Below are 13,174 nucleotides of genomic sequence, written 5' to 3' on the forward strand. Positions count from 1 at the left end.
CCCCTCTCTGTCTCCCTCACTCCCCCTCTCTGTCTCCCTCACTCCCCCTCTCTGTCTCCCTCACTCCCCCTCTCTGTCTCCCTCACTCCCCCTCTCTGTCCCTCTCTGTCTCCCTCACTCCCCCTCTCTGTCTCCCTCACTCCCCCTCTCTGTCTCCCTCACTCCCCCCTCTGTCTCCCTCACTCACCCTCTCTGTCTCCCTCACTCCCCCTCTCTGTCTCCCTCACTCACCCTCTGTCTCCCTCACTCGCCATCTCTCTCTCCCTCACTCCCCCTCTCCCTCACTCGCCCTCTGTCTCCCTCACTCCCCCTCTCTGTCTCCCTCACTCCCCCTCTCTGTCTCCCTCACTCACCCTCTGTCTCCCTCACTCCCCCTCTCTGTCTCCCTCACTCCCCCTCTCTGTCTCCCTCACTCCCCCTCTCTGTCTCCCTCACTCCTCACCCCCTCCCTCACTCCCCCTCTCTCTCTCCCTCACTCACCCTCTCTGTCTCCCTCAATGAGTTAAGACATGAGTGCATGTGCGTGAGTGTGTGCGTGAGTGTGTGCATTCATGTCCATTGTCTGGTGTTGTTTGTTTTGCATGTTTTCTTTTAAAACTTCACAGAATTTAAAGTGGCTAGCATTTTGTTCAAGTGGTAATTTGGCATGATAGCATTGTGCACAAGAATGTGTGTGTGTGTGTGTGTTGAGGATGGGGGGTAGGGGGGGGCTTGCAAGTACATGTATGTGTATGTGCATGTGCGCCAGTGAGTGTGTTGTATGTATAGTTTGTGAGTGCAGGGGGAAAGTGGGTGGGGCACGTGCAGATATGTCTTTGTGCTTGCATTTTGTGTTTTTACATGCTTGCAAGGAAATTTTCCTTATTCACTGAGGGCATAATAAAGTCTGAAGTCTGAAGTCTTCCTTCACTGCCTATAACAGTTAATTCAGTTTCAGTTTCAGTAGCTCAAGGAGGCGTCACTGCGTTCGGACATATAATAGTTAATGTGGTTAAGTGGTGTGTGTGGTAGAAAAACTTGTAAAAGATAATAATTATTATTGTAAAAGGTTTCCATATGAATAACTTGATGTGTTAAGCATTCTGTAACAGCAGAGTGTGAGTGCTGGAGGGAAGGGGCTTGGGGAAGGAGGGGTGGGCCAGTTCCTCTCTAAGCTGCAAACAGATTAACTCTTTCCATACGAACGGCGAAAGAGACGACGTTAACAGCGTTTCACCCCAATTACCATCATCAAAATACTGCAAGCGGAAGGCTCTTATACTGAAGACGTGAATGTTGACAAAGAATACCACAATTCTGACGACGGAAGCTAAAGGTTGGGTCATTCAGACACCCACTGGACATCCGAGGAGTCTGTGTAGAGGAGAAGAGAGGACTGGCCGTACTGAGTGAGTTAAGAACAGCCAACATAAGGAAGCCAGAGAGAGAGAGAGACAGAAGGCCCCCACAGCAGTCTCACAAGCAGAAGGTGTCCCCCTGGCTGCCTGAAGACACGGGCAGCTCGCACCACATGCTCCACAGCGTCCCGGAAAAACACCAGCTGGTTGGACTGCAACACACAGCATGGCACATGTACAACACAGCACATACACAACACAGCACACGAACAACACAGCACACGTACAACACAACACATGTACAACACAGCACATGTACAACACAACACATGTACAACACAGCACATGTACAACACAGCACATACAAAACACAACACATGAACAACACAGCACATGTACAACACAACACATGTACAACACAGCACATGTACAACACAGCACATCAACAACACAACACACGTACAACACATGTACAACACAGCGCACATACAACACATGTACAACACAGCACTTGTACAACACAGCACATACACAACACATGAAAAATGCAGCACACGTACAACACACACTCTTGTACAACACAGCACATACATAACACAACACATGAACAACACATGTACAACACAGCACACGTACAACACAGCACACGTACAACACCTGTACAACACAGCACATGTACAACACAGCACATACACAACACAGCACATGAACAACACAGCACATGTACAACACAGCACATGTACAACATCTTCAGCAACACAACAGTCATCTCTGGAACAAGCACAATCTCCAAACAAGACCCCACTATGGCATGTTAAGCAAATAAATACTGGTACATGGAAACAGAAATAAAAAAGTGAACAGTGGTGCTGACTGCGGAAGACAATGTGCTCTCCCTTGGAATTCCAGACTAAGAAATACTGCGACTTCTCTTGTGACAAAAAACAACAAATCGAAACAACAACAACAATTTACAGTATGACAACATTTCTTTTTCTTTCTTTTTTGGGGGGTGGGGGTACTTCATGATTTCACTTCAATGAGTCCAGTCTTTCATGATTTCACTTCACTGAGTCCAGTCTTTCATGATTTCACTTCACTGAGTCCAGTCTTTCCAGTCTTTCATGATTTCACTTCACTGAGTCCAGTCTTTCATGATTTCACTTCACTGAGTCCAGTCTTTCCAGTCTTTCATGATTTCACTTCATTGAGTCCAGTCTTTCATGATTTCACTTCATTGAGTCCAGTCTTTCATGATTTCACTTCATTGAGTCCAGTCTTTCATGATTTCACTTCAATGAGTCCAGTCTTTCATGATTTCACTTCATTGAGTCCAGTCTTTCATGATTTCACTTCAATGAGTCCAGTCTTTCATGATTTCACTTCATTGAGTCCAGTCTTTCATGATTTCACTTCAATGAGTCCAGTCTTTCATGATTTCACTTCATTGAGTCCAGTCTTTCATGATTTCACTTCATTGAGTCCAGTCTTTCATGATTTCACTTCACTGAGTCCAGTCTTTCATGATTTCACTTCACTGAGTCCAGTCTTTCATGATTTCACTTCATTGAATCCCTGCACTCGGCTTTTTCAAGTCTGACCTTACAACCTACATCTTTTCAAAATAGCCCCCCTCTCTCTCTCCCCCTCTCTCCATCGATAGTTTCTCAACCCTTCTATCTACATATATTTATAATTTTTGCCTTTCATTCCCTTGTTTCAAAATTATGCATGAGTGTGAAAGGTGGTTGTGAAAGTTTTTTGATTTGTTTCTGTACAAGATTTAGCACTATATATATATACATTTATCATAATTATTACTTCATAACAAAGACAGTCAGCCTTAAGCCAAACACGACATGGCGCTTCTATGCCTCTGAACTATAACCAGTAAAATCTCAAGTCTAAAGACAGTTGCTCCAGAACGTTCACCATCTTCAGAGGTGCGTTACTGTACCCTGCTGTCAAATTACGTTATTTTCACACCCTTTCTAAAGGAATGTGGCTGCTTCCTTATCTCTGACTGCTCACTTTTTGAAATGGATTCTGCCCCTTGCCACACTGCCAGTCTGTAGACACTCTGTGAGGGAAACATCAAACCCTCTTTTCATACAGCAACAACTTGTGTGGTTCTTCTGGAGAAAACTGATTTGTTTTGGGGTTTCTTTTCTTTTTGTTACATATACTGTTTTTCACTTCTCTCAATCCATCCAGATATGATCCAATCACAATGTCCACCCACTGATACGTAATTATGTACGAATACAAATCATGGACATTCTGCAATGTTGCATGCCAATATATGCAAACACAGAACTAATACAGGTGTGTGTGTTTGTGTGTGACTAAAGCCTTACTGAACAACATGGGAAATGAATGATGAGCAGCTAAAGGCAGCTGTCAGTCAGTTCTATCCAGGTAGGCAGCCTGTTGTGCAAATGACTCTGTGTCTGTAAAGCGCTTGGTATCTGGTCTCTGACCAAACACAGACACTATACAAGTATGAATAATTATAATAATAATAATGATTATCTATCAAAAAAACTGATGCACACATACACCACTGAACAGGTATATACAGAGACAGTTTCACAGTGACACACAGGCAGCATACCTCCTCCCCCAGGTTGTATCTCATGTAGTAGTCCTCCAGAACGCGGGTCAGTTTGGCCTGGTCGATCATGGGTCGGTAGATGCGCTGTGCTGACGTCTCCTCCATGTCGAAGAAATCGCCAAACAGGATCGCTTCCTGCATCAGCTTGTCTGCGCTCCACCGCACCTAACGTCCACACCACAAGCCATACTTGTACTGAGCAATCCAATACAGTGGAGTGATGGCCTGGAGGTAACGCGTCCGCCTATATTGGCAGATAAGCATCTTGACCATTCTGCTACCTTTCTCCCCACTCCAACAGCAACAAAAAAACCAGCGTCATTCTTGATGTTATCTGTGCATATCTAAAGTATTCCTGGTGTTGCTGTGTCTTCTCCATGTTTGTTCATTAAAAAAAAAAAAAAAAGTTTTTTTTAATCCGATGGATGCGTTTTCACATTTACCACCAAACCCCCCCCCCCCCCCCCCCCCCCCCGAAAAAAAAAGCAAAGCACAAAAAAGCCTGAACGTGACAACACCAAGACAGATTCACCCACCTTGAAGTAGTCATGCAGGTTGTCGGACAGAATCTCAAAGAAGGTGCGGCGGTCCTGAGAGCTGACCAGACGGTCGTGGAAGATGCGGGTGGCCTCGTGGGCAAAGAGCTGAGCGCAGTTTTCCTTCCCCACCACAACAGCCTCGTTGGCCTGCAGCAGGCCCTGGATCACCTGGTGACACATGACCACGTCTGTCTGTGACCATGGGTGTTTACTGTGTCGTGTTGTACTGTATTGTACTGTACTGTGTTGCTTGCACTGCGTTGTGTTGTGTTGTGTTGCGAAGCGCTGCATTACACTGCACTGCATTGCACTGTTGTGCTTTGCATTGTATTGCGCTCTCCCATATTCAGCCTCCTCTGAAGCAACTCCACTGGTTGCTGATACAGTTCCAGGACTGAATATAAACTCTCCACACATTGCTTTTGCCCTTTCTCTGGTTCTTCACCTGACTATGTTTCTGATCTCCTCACTGTTTACATCCCATCAAGACAACTACGTTCATCATCAGACAGTCATATTCTCCAAATTCCCTCTGTCATGACTAAGTCCTTTAGTCAAAGATCCTTTGCATTCACCACTGATGTCCAGTGGAACTCCTTGCCATATGAATTAAAACATTCCCAGTCCATTTCCAGCTTCAGAACCAACATCAAGATTCATCTGTTTACAACTGCTTTTAATTGATCTCTTAACGGGTGCAACAGCCGAGTGGTTAAAGCATTGGACTTTCAATCTGAGGGTCCCAGGTTCGAATCTTGGCAACAGCGCCTGGTGGGTGCAGAATGGAGATTTTTCCGATCTTCCAGGTCAACATAATTATGAGCAGACCTGCTAGTACCTGAACCCCCATTCGTGTGTATTCGCAAACAGAAGATCAAATACCCATGTTAAAGATCCTGTAATCCATGTCAGCGTTCGGTGGGTAATGGAAACAAGAACATACCCAGCATGCACATCCCCAAAAATGGCGTATGGCTGCCTACATGGCGGGGTAAAAATGGGGTGGGACTGATTTATTTTAGTTTGGTTTTGTATTGTTTGGGCATTGTGATGTATGTGGTTGGTTTTAGGTGTTCCTATTGGTTTTTCTTTGTTTACTATGGACACTGAGTTTAGTATGTACTTTTAATGCAATGTCTTGTCATAATGTTGGACCAACCTGCATGTTTCGATGGATGATATATAAATACAATATATATAATAATTATACACACATATATATATAAATATATATATATATATATAATAGTAACTATTGTAATTATAAAGTGCATAGAGCAAAATCATTTGATCAGGCACTATGCAAATAAACATTATTATCATTATTATTATTATCATCATCATCATAAAGAGAGATCTATTGTGATAAAATGTAACAGTAACAACTAAATATAGTACAGTACAACCTGATCCACAGCAACATTGTCATCCTCCCTCATCCAGTCATGGAAAACCCCATCCAACACCATCATCACACACAACCCAATCCACCATCATCTTAAACAGTCTAGTTCACAGCAACAGTACTAGGGAGAGTTTGCAGACCCAATTTCGTCTGATTTTCGTGTCGTTCCCCGGTTATTTTTAGCAAGAACCGTGTGAGCATGCCTGTCTCCATTTCCTGTTTCTTCTGGATAACCAAAAGACTAAAACGTCATCGTGGAAATCGCTGTTCTGACGAAAGGATTTTGAACATTTTTGGTGACTATTTTTACACATTTACAAGATACATTTGGTTTTATGATCACACCCATTATTTGCTTTAGTCTTCTATGTTTATGGTGAGCATGTTTCTTGTCACATTTTTGCCATTACACGTTTGAACTGATTCATTATCAAACCGCTGAAAAGTTGTCTGAACACAGGCAGTGCAAACTCAGAAAAGCGAGTTATGTTGGTGGGCTGCCCATGGCGTCATGGCCTACTTCTGCTCTGCAAGCACCGAAAGGTCCACCATGAACGCAGGTCTGCAGACCCTCCCTATGATCATCCGTGTTCATCTTCAGATTATGGAAAGAAACCAATCCACCGTTACCCCCACAACCTGAACCATTATCATGTCTTCTTCATGCAATGCATCTGAAAAATAAATCAAATTTTCCCTGATTTCATTCTGATATACCCTGAGACTCATACCATTTTTTTTTTTATCCCATTTATACTGAAGGAGAGGACTGGGCCCCAAACTTCCTGTGCCAAGCCCTAGACACAGTGGATATGAATTCACTGCCCCTAACACTGTGAAAGGCTATGGCACCTTTAACCTTAACAATAATTCACTCAGTCCTGCAGGTTAGTTCCCCTGGATTTTCCAACAGAAAATGGGTAAGAAATAAAATCCGCAAAAAACAAATGTCTGAAATTATGAACTGAAAACTTTCAAATTGATCAGTAACGTAATGATTTAATTGGGGACAAAATATCAAACTTCCTCCCTTCTTATGCTATCATACAGTGAGATAATGAAAGTATCCATACTTTTCAGTTCGAAATAGCACACGTGGTGACTTGTAAACAAATCCAGGACAGCACACAGAGTTTGAAACAGATTAAATTCACAATGTCATATAGCCCTGACAGGGCCCCTTCATCTAATTCTGTTGTCTGTCTTGTGACTCAAGAAGAAACTGTGTCAGACGCCATTGTTGACATGCACTGTTCAAGTGAACCGGTCACTGCGAAAATAACTCTCCTGCTCGTGAGCACAGCAACACACTTTGCATTTATTGGTCGCAGTGGAGAGTGGAAAGGTCAGTTAAGATATTCTTAGCCTAAAATGTCAATATGCAAATTAGGTACCACTCCAAAAATTCAAAACTACGTAAAGCCCCGATCGGGCTCCTTCGTCTGAAACAGTTGTAAACAGTAGTGCCTCGATCATGGCCCTTCATCCGGAGCGAGTTAACCTTATATTGATCCCCCTCTGACCCACCTTGGACAGGTCCCTGATGTTGAAGGTGTAGTGGGACTTGGTGGGTGTGGGCAGCATGGCGGCTCCCATGCGGTAGTAGACGGCGATGGCGGCGGACACCAGAGGGAAGAGGCACTCCAGCACCTCCGGCATGAACTCCCCTTCCTGGAAGAACCGGCCCAGCTGCACCTGGTAGATGTGCTGCAGTGACCGCGTCGACGGCTGGGGCAGGGCCAGCGTGCTGCACAGTGGCACAGTGGGGAAAAGGTTTTACCAGTGTGACAGCCTCAAACTACCACCACCCCCTGCTGGATTTTACCCCAGGGTCATTCTGGGCTAGTCTCAAAGGGTCAGTTGTGGATAGTCAAGATCGACCCCCCCACCCTCCTCAAGAAGGAAATTAGACCCTTTCTATTGGGCTTGACTCTTTCATTCCTGCAGTACAGTTTTCCAGTTTACAGGAATCTTACCCTTCATCCCTGGAGCCTGGAAAATCGCACAGCAGAGAATACCCCTTTTCCATCCTGTGGCATGGAAAATTGGTTCTCGTGGTCAGCGCTTTGAACTTCGTGTGAGTCACATCATTGTTGCAACAGTTATAACATATCTACACCAAGCTGTATTGTAGATGTGCATGTTTGTGTGTGTGTCCTTGTGTGGCTTGTGTCTGACTGACATAATATTGTAAAGTGATTTGAGATGTTCAAAAGCGCTGTATAAATGTACTATTATTTTTACTATCATTATCATTATTATTATCATTATTCTCATCATTATTATTTCACAAATAGCAGAATTCTTTGTACATTTTGCAGAGGGATAAGGATCCTTTTTCATACAAAGTTTGATGGATATTAGCAAAGGACACTACATTCCATAATATTTTGTTACCAGTACATACATGGAAACCGTACATCATTAAATGTAAGAGAAAATCAGCAACTGGCAGTATACTACCCAAAATGTACTGTTCTAGTCAGCAGTTTATATGAAAAGACTGCAAGCAGATTCCCCTCAGCAAGTCTCCATTGAAAAAAAACAACTTATATCAACTAGTTTTAGTTTTTTTGACATCATTTGTTTGATAATTTCATCCCCAAAGCCCAATTACTTTGGTCCAAAGACGATAATCTTTACTGTCGTGATATCTAGACCTTGACTCCAATTCTACATAAATTAACATTAAAAACAAAAAGGGCTTTGAAACTGGAAAACAAAACACACACGATAATCAGTACACAAGTTCTGAGAATGCGTAAACTCCACACACATCCACTCATGCACAATGATGCAATAACAGTCTCACTTTATATATCAAGCTTGTGTCATATGTGCTGCTATAAAACCACTTGCAGATTGACAGATTTTTTTATGGATATCAAGTCTAACCAGTTCTCTCAAGTCTCACTCTATTTTTTTCAGTTTTGCTAAAATAATGAAACACTGTTTAACATCTGAAAGAAATCTGAGCACAAGCAGCTACAATATTTATAAAACGTGTAAAATGCAAAAAGGAACCAGGTGAGATCCAATGGCACATGCGAAAGTGCAACCTTTAAATGAAAATTAACTCTTCTTATCACAGCAAGCGAGATACCGAGGCAGAGCTGAAGCAGCAAGGGACCAACTGGACTGGAATGGCCAGAACAGCCCAGAACAGAGTGCGATGGCGAGGGGTCGTCGATGGCCTATGCTCTACCAGGAGCGATGGGTAAAATGAATGATAAATGAATCACAGCAAAAGGAAGCCTCAATGGAAACGATGTGAACATTCTGAGGTCTGTGTATAGCTGAGGTACATGCCAGATAAAGGCAGAAGAACATGGACAAAGAAACACACAACCATACAAGTCTGAAAAAAACAAATCACAAATGTTTTCAAACTGACATGCATTGTCTCGACAGTGGTTGAAATCATTCCCCTCTGCCACCAGTTTGCATATTTTCATGCTGACAACCAAGCAGTGCTCTTACATTGAATCTGAATGTGTCAAACTGGTTTTTCTGTCTTTCAACAAAGTGTAAACAATCTGCAAAGAGACTTGACTCTTGATAAACTTCCAGGCAACTTAATGACAAGGTATTGGGCATGGTAAAAAAAAAAAAAATTAGCACTTTTTACAAGTTTTGATTATGATTATAGTAAGATAATCATATTTCACAATTCAGCAAGTATAAAACAAACTGATCTGAGATGTATACAGTGTTTTTGATCCTGACAATACTATCTAGAATGATCACTGTAAACACTGAAAGGTGTGGCAAGCAGTGTTTTTGATGCTGACAATGATATATATAACGATCATTGTAAACATTGAAAGGTGAAGCAAGCAGTGTTTTTGATCATGACAATGATATTTAGAGCAATCATTGTAAACATTGAAAGGTGAAGCAAGCAGTGTTTTTGATCATGACAATGATAAATATAACGGTCATTGTAAACATTGAAAGGTGTGACTAGTAGTGTTTTCGACCCTGACAATGATAAATATAACAATCATTGTAAACATTGAAAAGTGTGGCAAGCAGTGTTTTTGATCCTGACAATGATATATACAACGATCATTGTAAACACTGAAAGGTGTGGCAAGCAGTGTTTTTTATCCTGACGATGATATATATAACGATCATTGTAAACACTGAAAGGTGTGGCAAGCAGTGTTTTTGATCATGACAATGATATTTAGAACAATCATTGTAAAAACTGAAAGATGTGGCAAGCAGTGTTTTTGATCCTGACAATGATATATATAACAATCATTGTAAACATTGAAAAGTGTGGCAAGCAGTGTTTTTGATCCTGACAATGATATATACAACGATCATTGTAAACACTGAAAGGTGTGGCAAGCAGTGTTTTTGATGCTGACAATGATATATATAATGATCATTGTAAGCACTGAAAGGTGAGGCAAGCAGTGTTTTTGATCATGACAATGATAAATATAACGATCATTGTAAACATTGAAAGGTGTGACTAGTAGTGTTTTCGACCCTGACAATGATAAATATAACAATCATTGTAAACATTGAAAGGTGTGGCAAGCAGTGTTTTTTATCCTGACAATGATATATATAACAATCATTGTAAACACTGAAAGGTGTGGCAAGCAGTGTTTTTGATCCTGACAATGATATATATAATGATCATTGTAAACATTGAAAGGTGTGGCAAGCAGTGTTTTTGATCCTGACAATGATATATATAACAATCATTGTAAACATTGAAAGGTGTGGCAAGCAGTGTTTTTGATCCTGACAATGATATATATAACAATCATTGTAAACATTGAAAGGTGAGACTAGTAGTGTTTTTGATCCTGACAATGATAAATATAACGATCATTGTAAACAGAAAGGTAAGGCGCTAGGCAAGCAGTGTTTTTTATCCTGACAATGATAAATATAACAATCATTGTAAACATTGAAAGGTGAGGCATGCAGTGTTTTTGATCCTGAAAATGATATATATAACGATCATTGTAAACAGAAAGGTAAGGCGCTAGGCAAACAGTGTTTTAGACCCTGACAATGATATCTATAACGATCATTGTAAACATTGAAAGGTGAGGCAATAAGCGAATGATCTAGGCAAATTAATTCTTTTAGCTTTTCTTAAATTAACTTATGACAACTGCTTAAACCTCCCACATGTGGAAGGCTGCACAAGCTGTAATCCTTACATCACTGAAAGGGTTAAGGTTGTTTACTGAACACAGACTGACTGGTCTGTGACGAAAACTAAGAGATGTCTTGGTTGCAACGGGTTCTTTTCAACGAATTCAGTGCATGCTGAACACGGGAACTGCTTATTATCCCATGCTTGTGGCAAGCAATGTGTGATCCACTTTGTTGACAACAGGCAAAATACTTACCACAATCAGACGGGTCTATAAAAAAAATAAAAACACGTGAACTGACAACTATAAATTATATAAATGATTATAATTATAAAGATAAAGAAAATCTGAAAAGTATCATCTGATGACAGGTCTATAAATAAAAAAGGAGCAAAATAACAATGGAAAATGATAAGCAAGATTACGAAGCAAGAGTAAAAAGAAAAATCTAAAAAGTATCATCCATAAATCCAGATCATTATACTTGGTAAACATCAGTTTACCATCTGTTCTGGTCTGCAAAACAAACAAAAAGTCTACCGCCCACCCCTAACTAAAAAAGAAAAAAAAAAGCAAATGAACTGAATATACCACAGACCCTTTCTATTTTTGTTCTTTTGTTAAGTAGATATCAAAGCACCTGCACTTTTTTTCTTTTTTTTTTCTGATATCCAGAGATCTTATTCAATTAACAGATTCACAGATGTCATTTGTTCCAAACCAACAAACCATCTGGTGAAACAGAGAAAGAAGACAAAAAACAAATACACAGATTATAGAGGGCTTAGTAGGTGGTGTCCTAAGTACGTTAAATCAGATCAGGCACCACTGAACACCACCGAAGTGACTCAGCAGCAGTGCAGGGTCTCCTCTGGTGTGTGGCCTCCTGGCGACCTAACATCGATGGTTCCCTGTGGACTGCCGACGCTGGAACTGTGACGGACGAACCCGGGTGTGGTCGTGTATGGGGGAATCTAAATGAACAGTGTGGGAGTAATGCCACTGAAATGGTGAAGATGATGGGGCAGCAAAAAAAAAAACAAAAAAAAAACCAACACAGATTAATCAACATCCGCATCACAGTGAACACCAAAAAGAAAAAGATACACACCAGAAATTTTTCAGCAGTCGAGGACTGATGGGGTTGCGCCCCCCTCCCGTGGGGCCACAGGCTGCCACAATGTTCACGTCCAGGATATCCTGCAGTCAGTGAAGGCCAACATCATTATCATTATAAAACAATCATGTTATCAACTTGTATCCTGCAGTCAGTGAAGGCCAACATCATCATCATTATAAAATAATCATGTTATCAACTTATATCCTGCAGTCAGTGAAGGGCAACATCATTATCATTATAAAACAATCATGTTATCAACTTATATCCTGCAGTCAGTGAAGGGCAACATCATTGTCATTATAAAACAATCATGTTATCAACATATCCTGCGATCAGTGAAGGACAACATCATTATCATTATAAAACAAAAATCATGTTATCAACTTGTATCCTGCAGTCAGTGAAGGGCAACATCATCATCATTATAAAATAATCATGTTATCAGCTTATGTCCTGCAGTCAGTGAAGGCCAACATCATCATCATTATAAAATAATCATGTTATCAACTTATATCCTGCAGTCAGTGAAGGGCAACATCATTATCATTTTAAAACAATCATGTTATCAACTTGTATCCTGCAGTCAGTGAAGGGCAACATCATTATCATTTTAAAACAATCATGTCATCAACTTGTATCCTGCAGTCAGTGAAGACCAACATCATTATCATTATAAAACAATCATGTTACCAACTTGTATCCTGCAGTCAGTGAAGGGCAACATCATTATCATTATAAAACAATCATGTTATCAACTTATATCCTGCAGTCAGTGAAGGGCAACATCATTATCATTATAAAACAATCATGTTATCAACTTATATCCTGCAGTCAGTGAAGGGCAACATCTTCAAATCTTCAAATTGGTAGGTCAGCCGTCATTACTGACTATTAATGACCTGTGTGCGCAGAGGCGTAAATACCTAGCTAAAACCTAATTAGACCTATCTTTTCCTCCGGAGGGGGTGACAATGAGAAAGAGCATGTATACATACTCTCTCCCACCGTCACTCGCAGCGTCCCTCCGGGGAAA

General features: G+C 41.1%; 1 protein-coding gene across 3 annotated transcripts in view; it reads right to left on the reverse strand.

Moving 5' to 3' along the window:
- LOC143296724 (dynein axonemal heavy chain 6-like) overlaps window positions 1-13,174 on the reverse strand; it is a 147,432-nt gene that overhangs the window by 62,038 nt on the left and 72,220 nt on the right. For all 3 annotated transcript variants that reach the window (XM_076608782.1, XM_076608783.1, XM_076608781.1), the window contains 5 exons: window positions 12,133-12,221; window positions 7,423-7,642; window positions 4,488-4,658; window positions 3,952-4,116; window positions 1,460-1,549 (listed from right to left, as the gene is read on the reverse strand). In XM_076608782.1, coding sequence (XP_076464897.1) covers window positions 1,460-1,549; window positions 3,952-4,116; window positions 4,488-4,658; window positions 7,423-7,642; window positions 12,133-12,221 — 735 coding nt within the window. The remainder of the gene's footprint in view (window positions 1-1,459; window positions 1,550-3,951; window positions 4,117-4,487; window positions 4,659-7,422; window positions 7,643-12,132; window positions 12,222-13,174) is intronic.

The sequence above is a fragment of the Babylonia areolata genome, chromosome 21 (assembly GCF_041734735.1).
Source record: "Babylonia areolata isolate BAREFJ2019XMU chromosome 21, ASM4173473v1, whole genome shotgun sequence".
Lineage (NCBI taxonomy): Eukaryota > Metazoa > Mollusca > Gastropoda > Neogastropoda > Buccinidae > Babylonia > Babylonia areolata.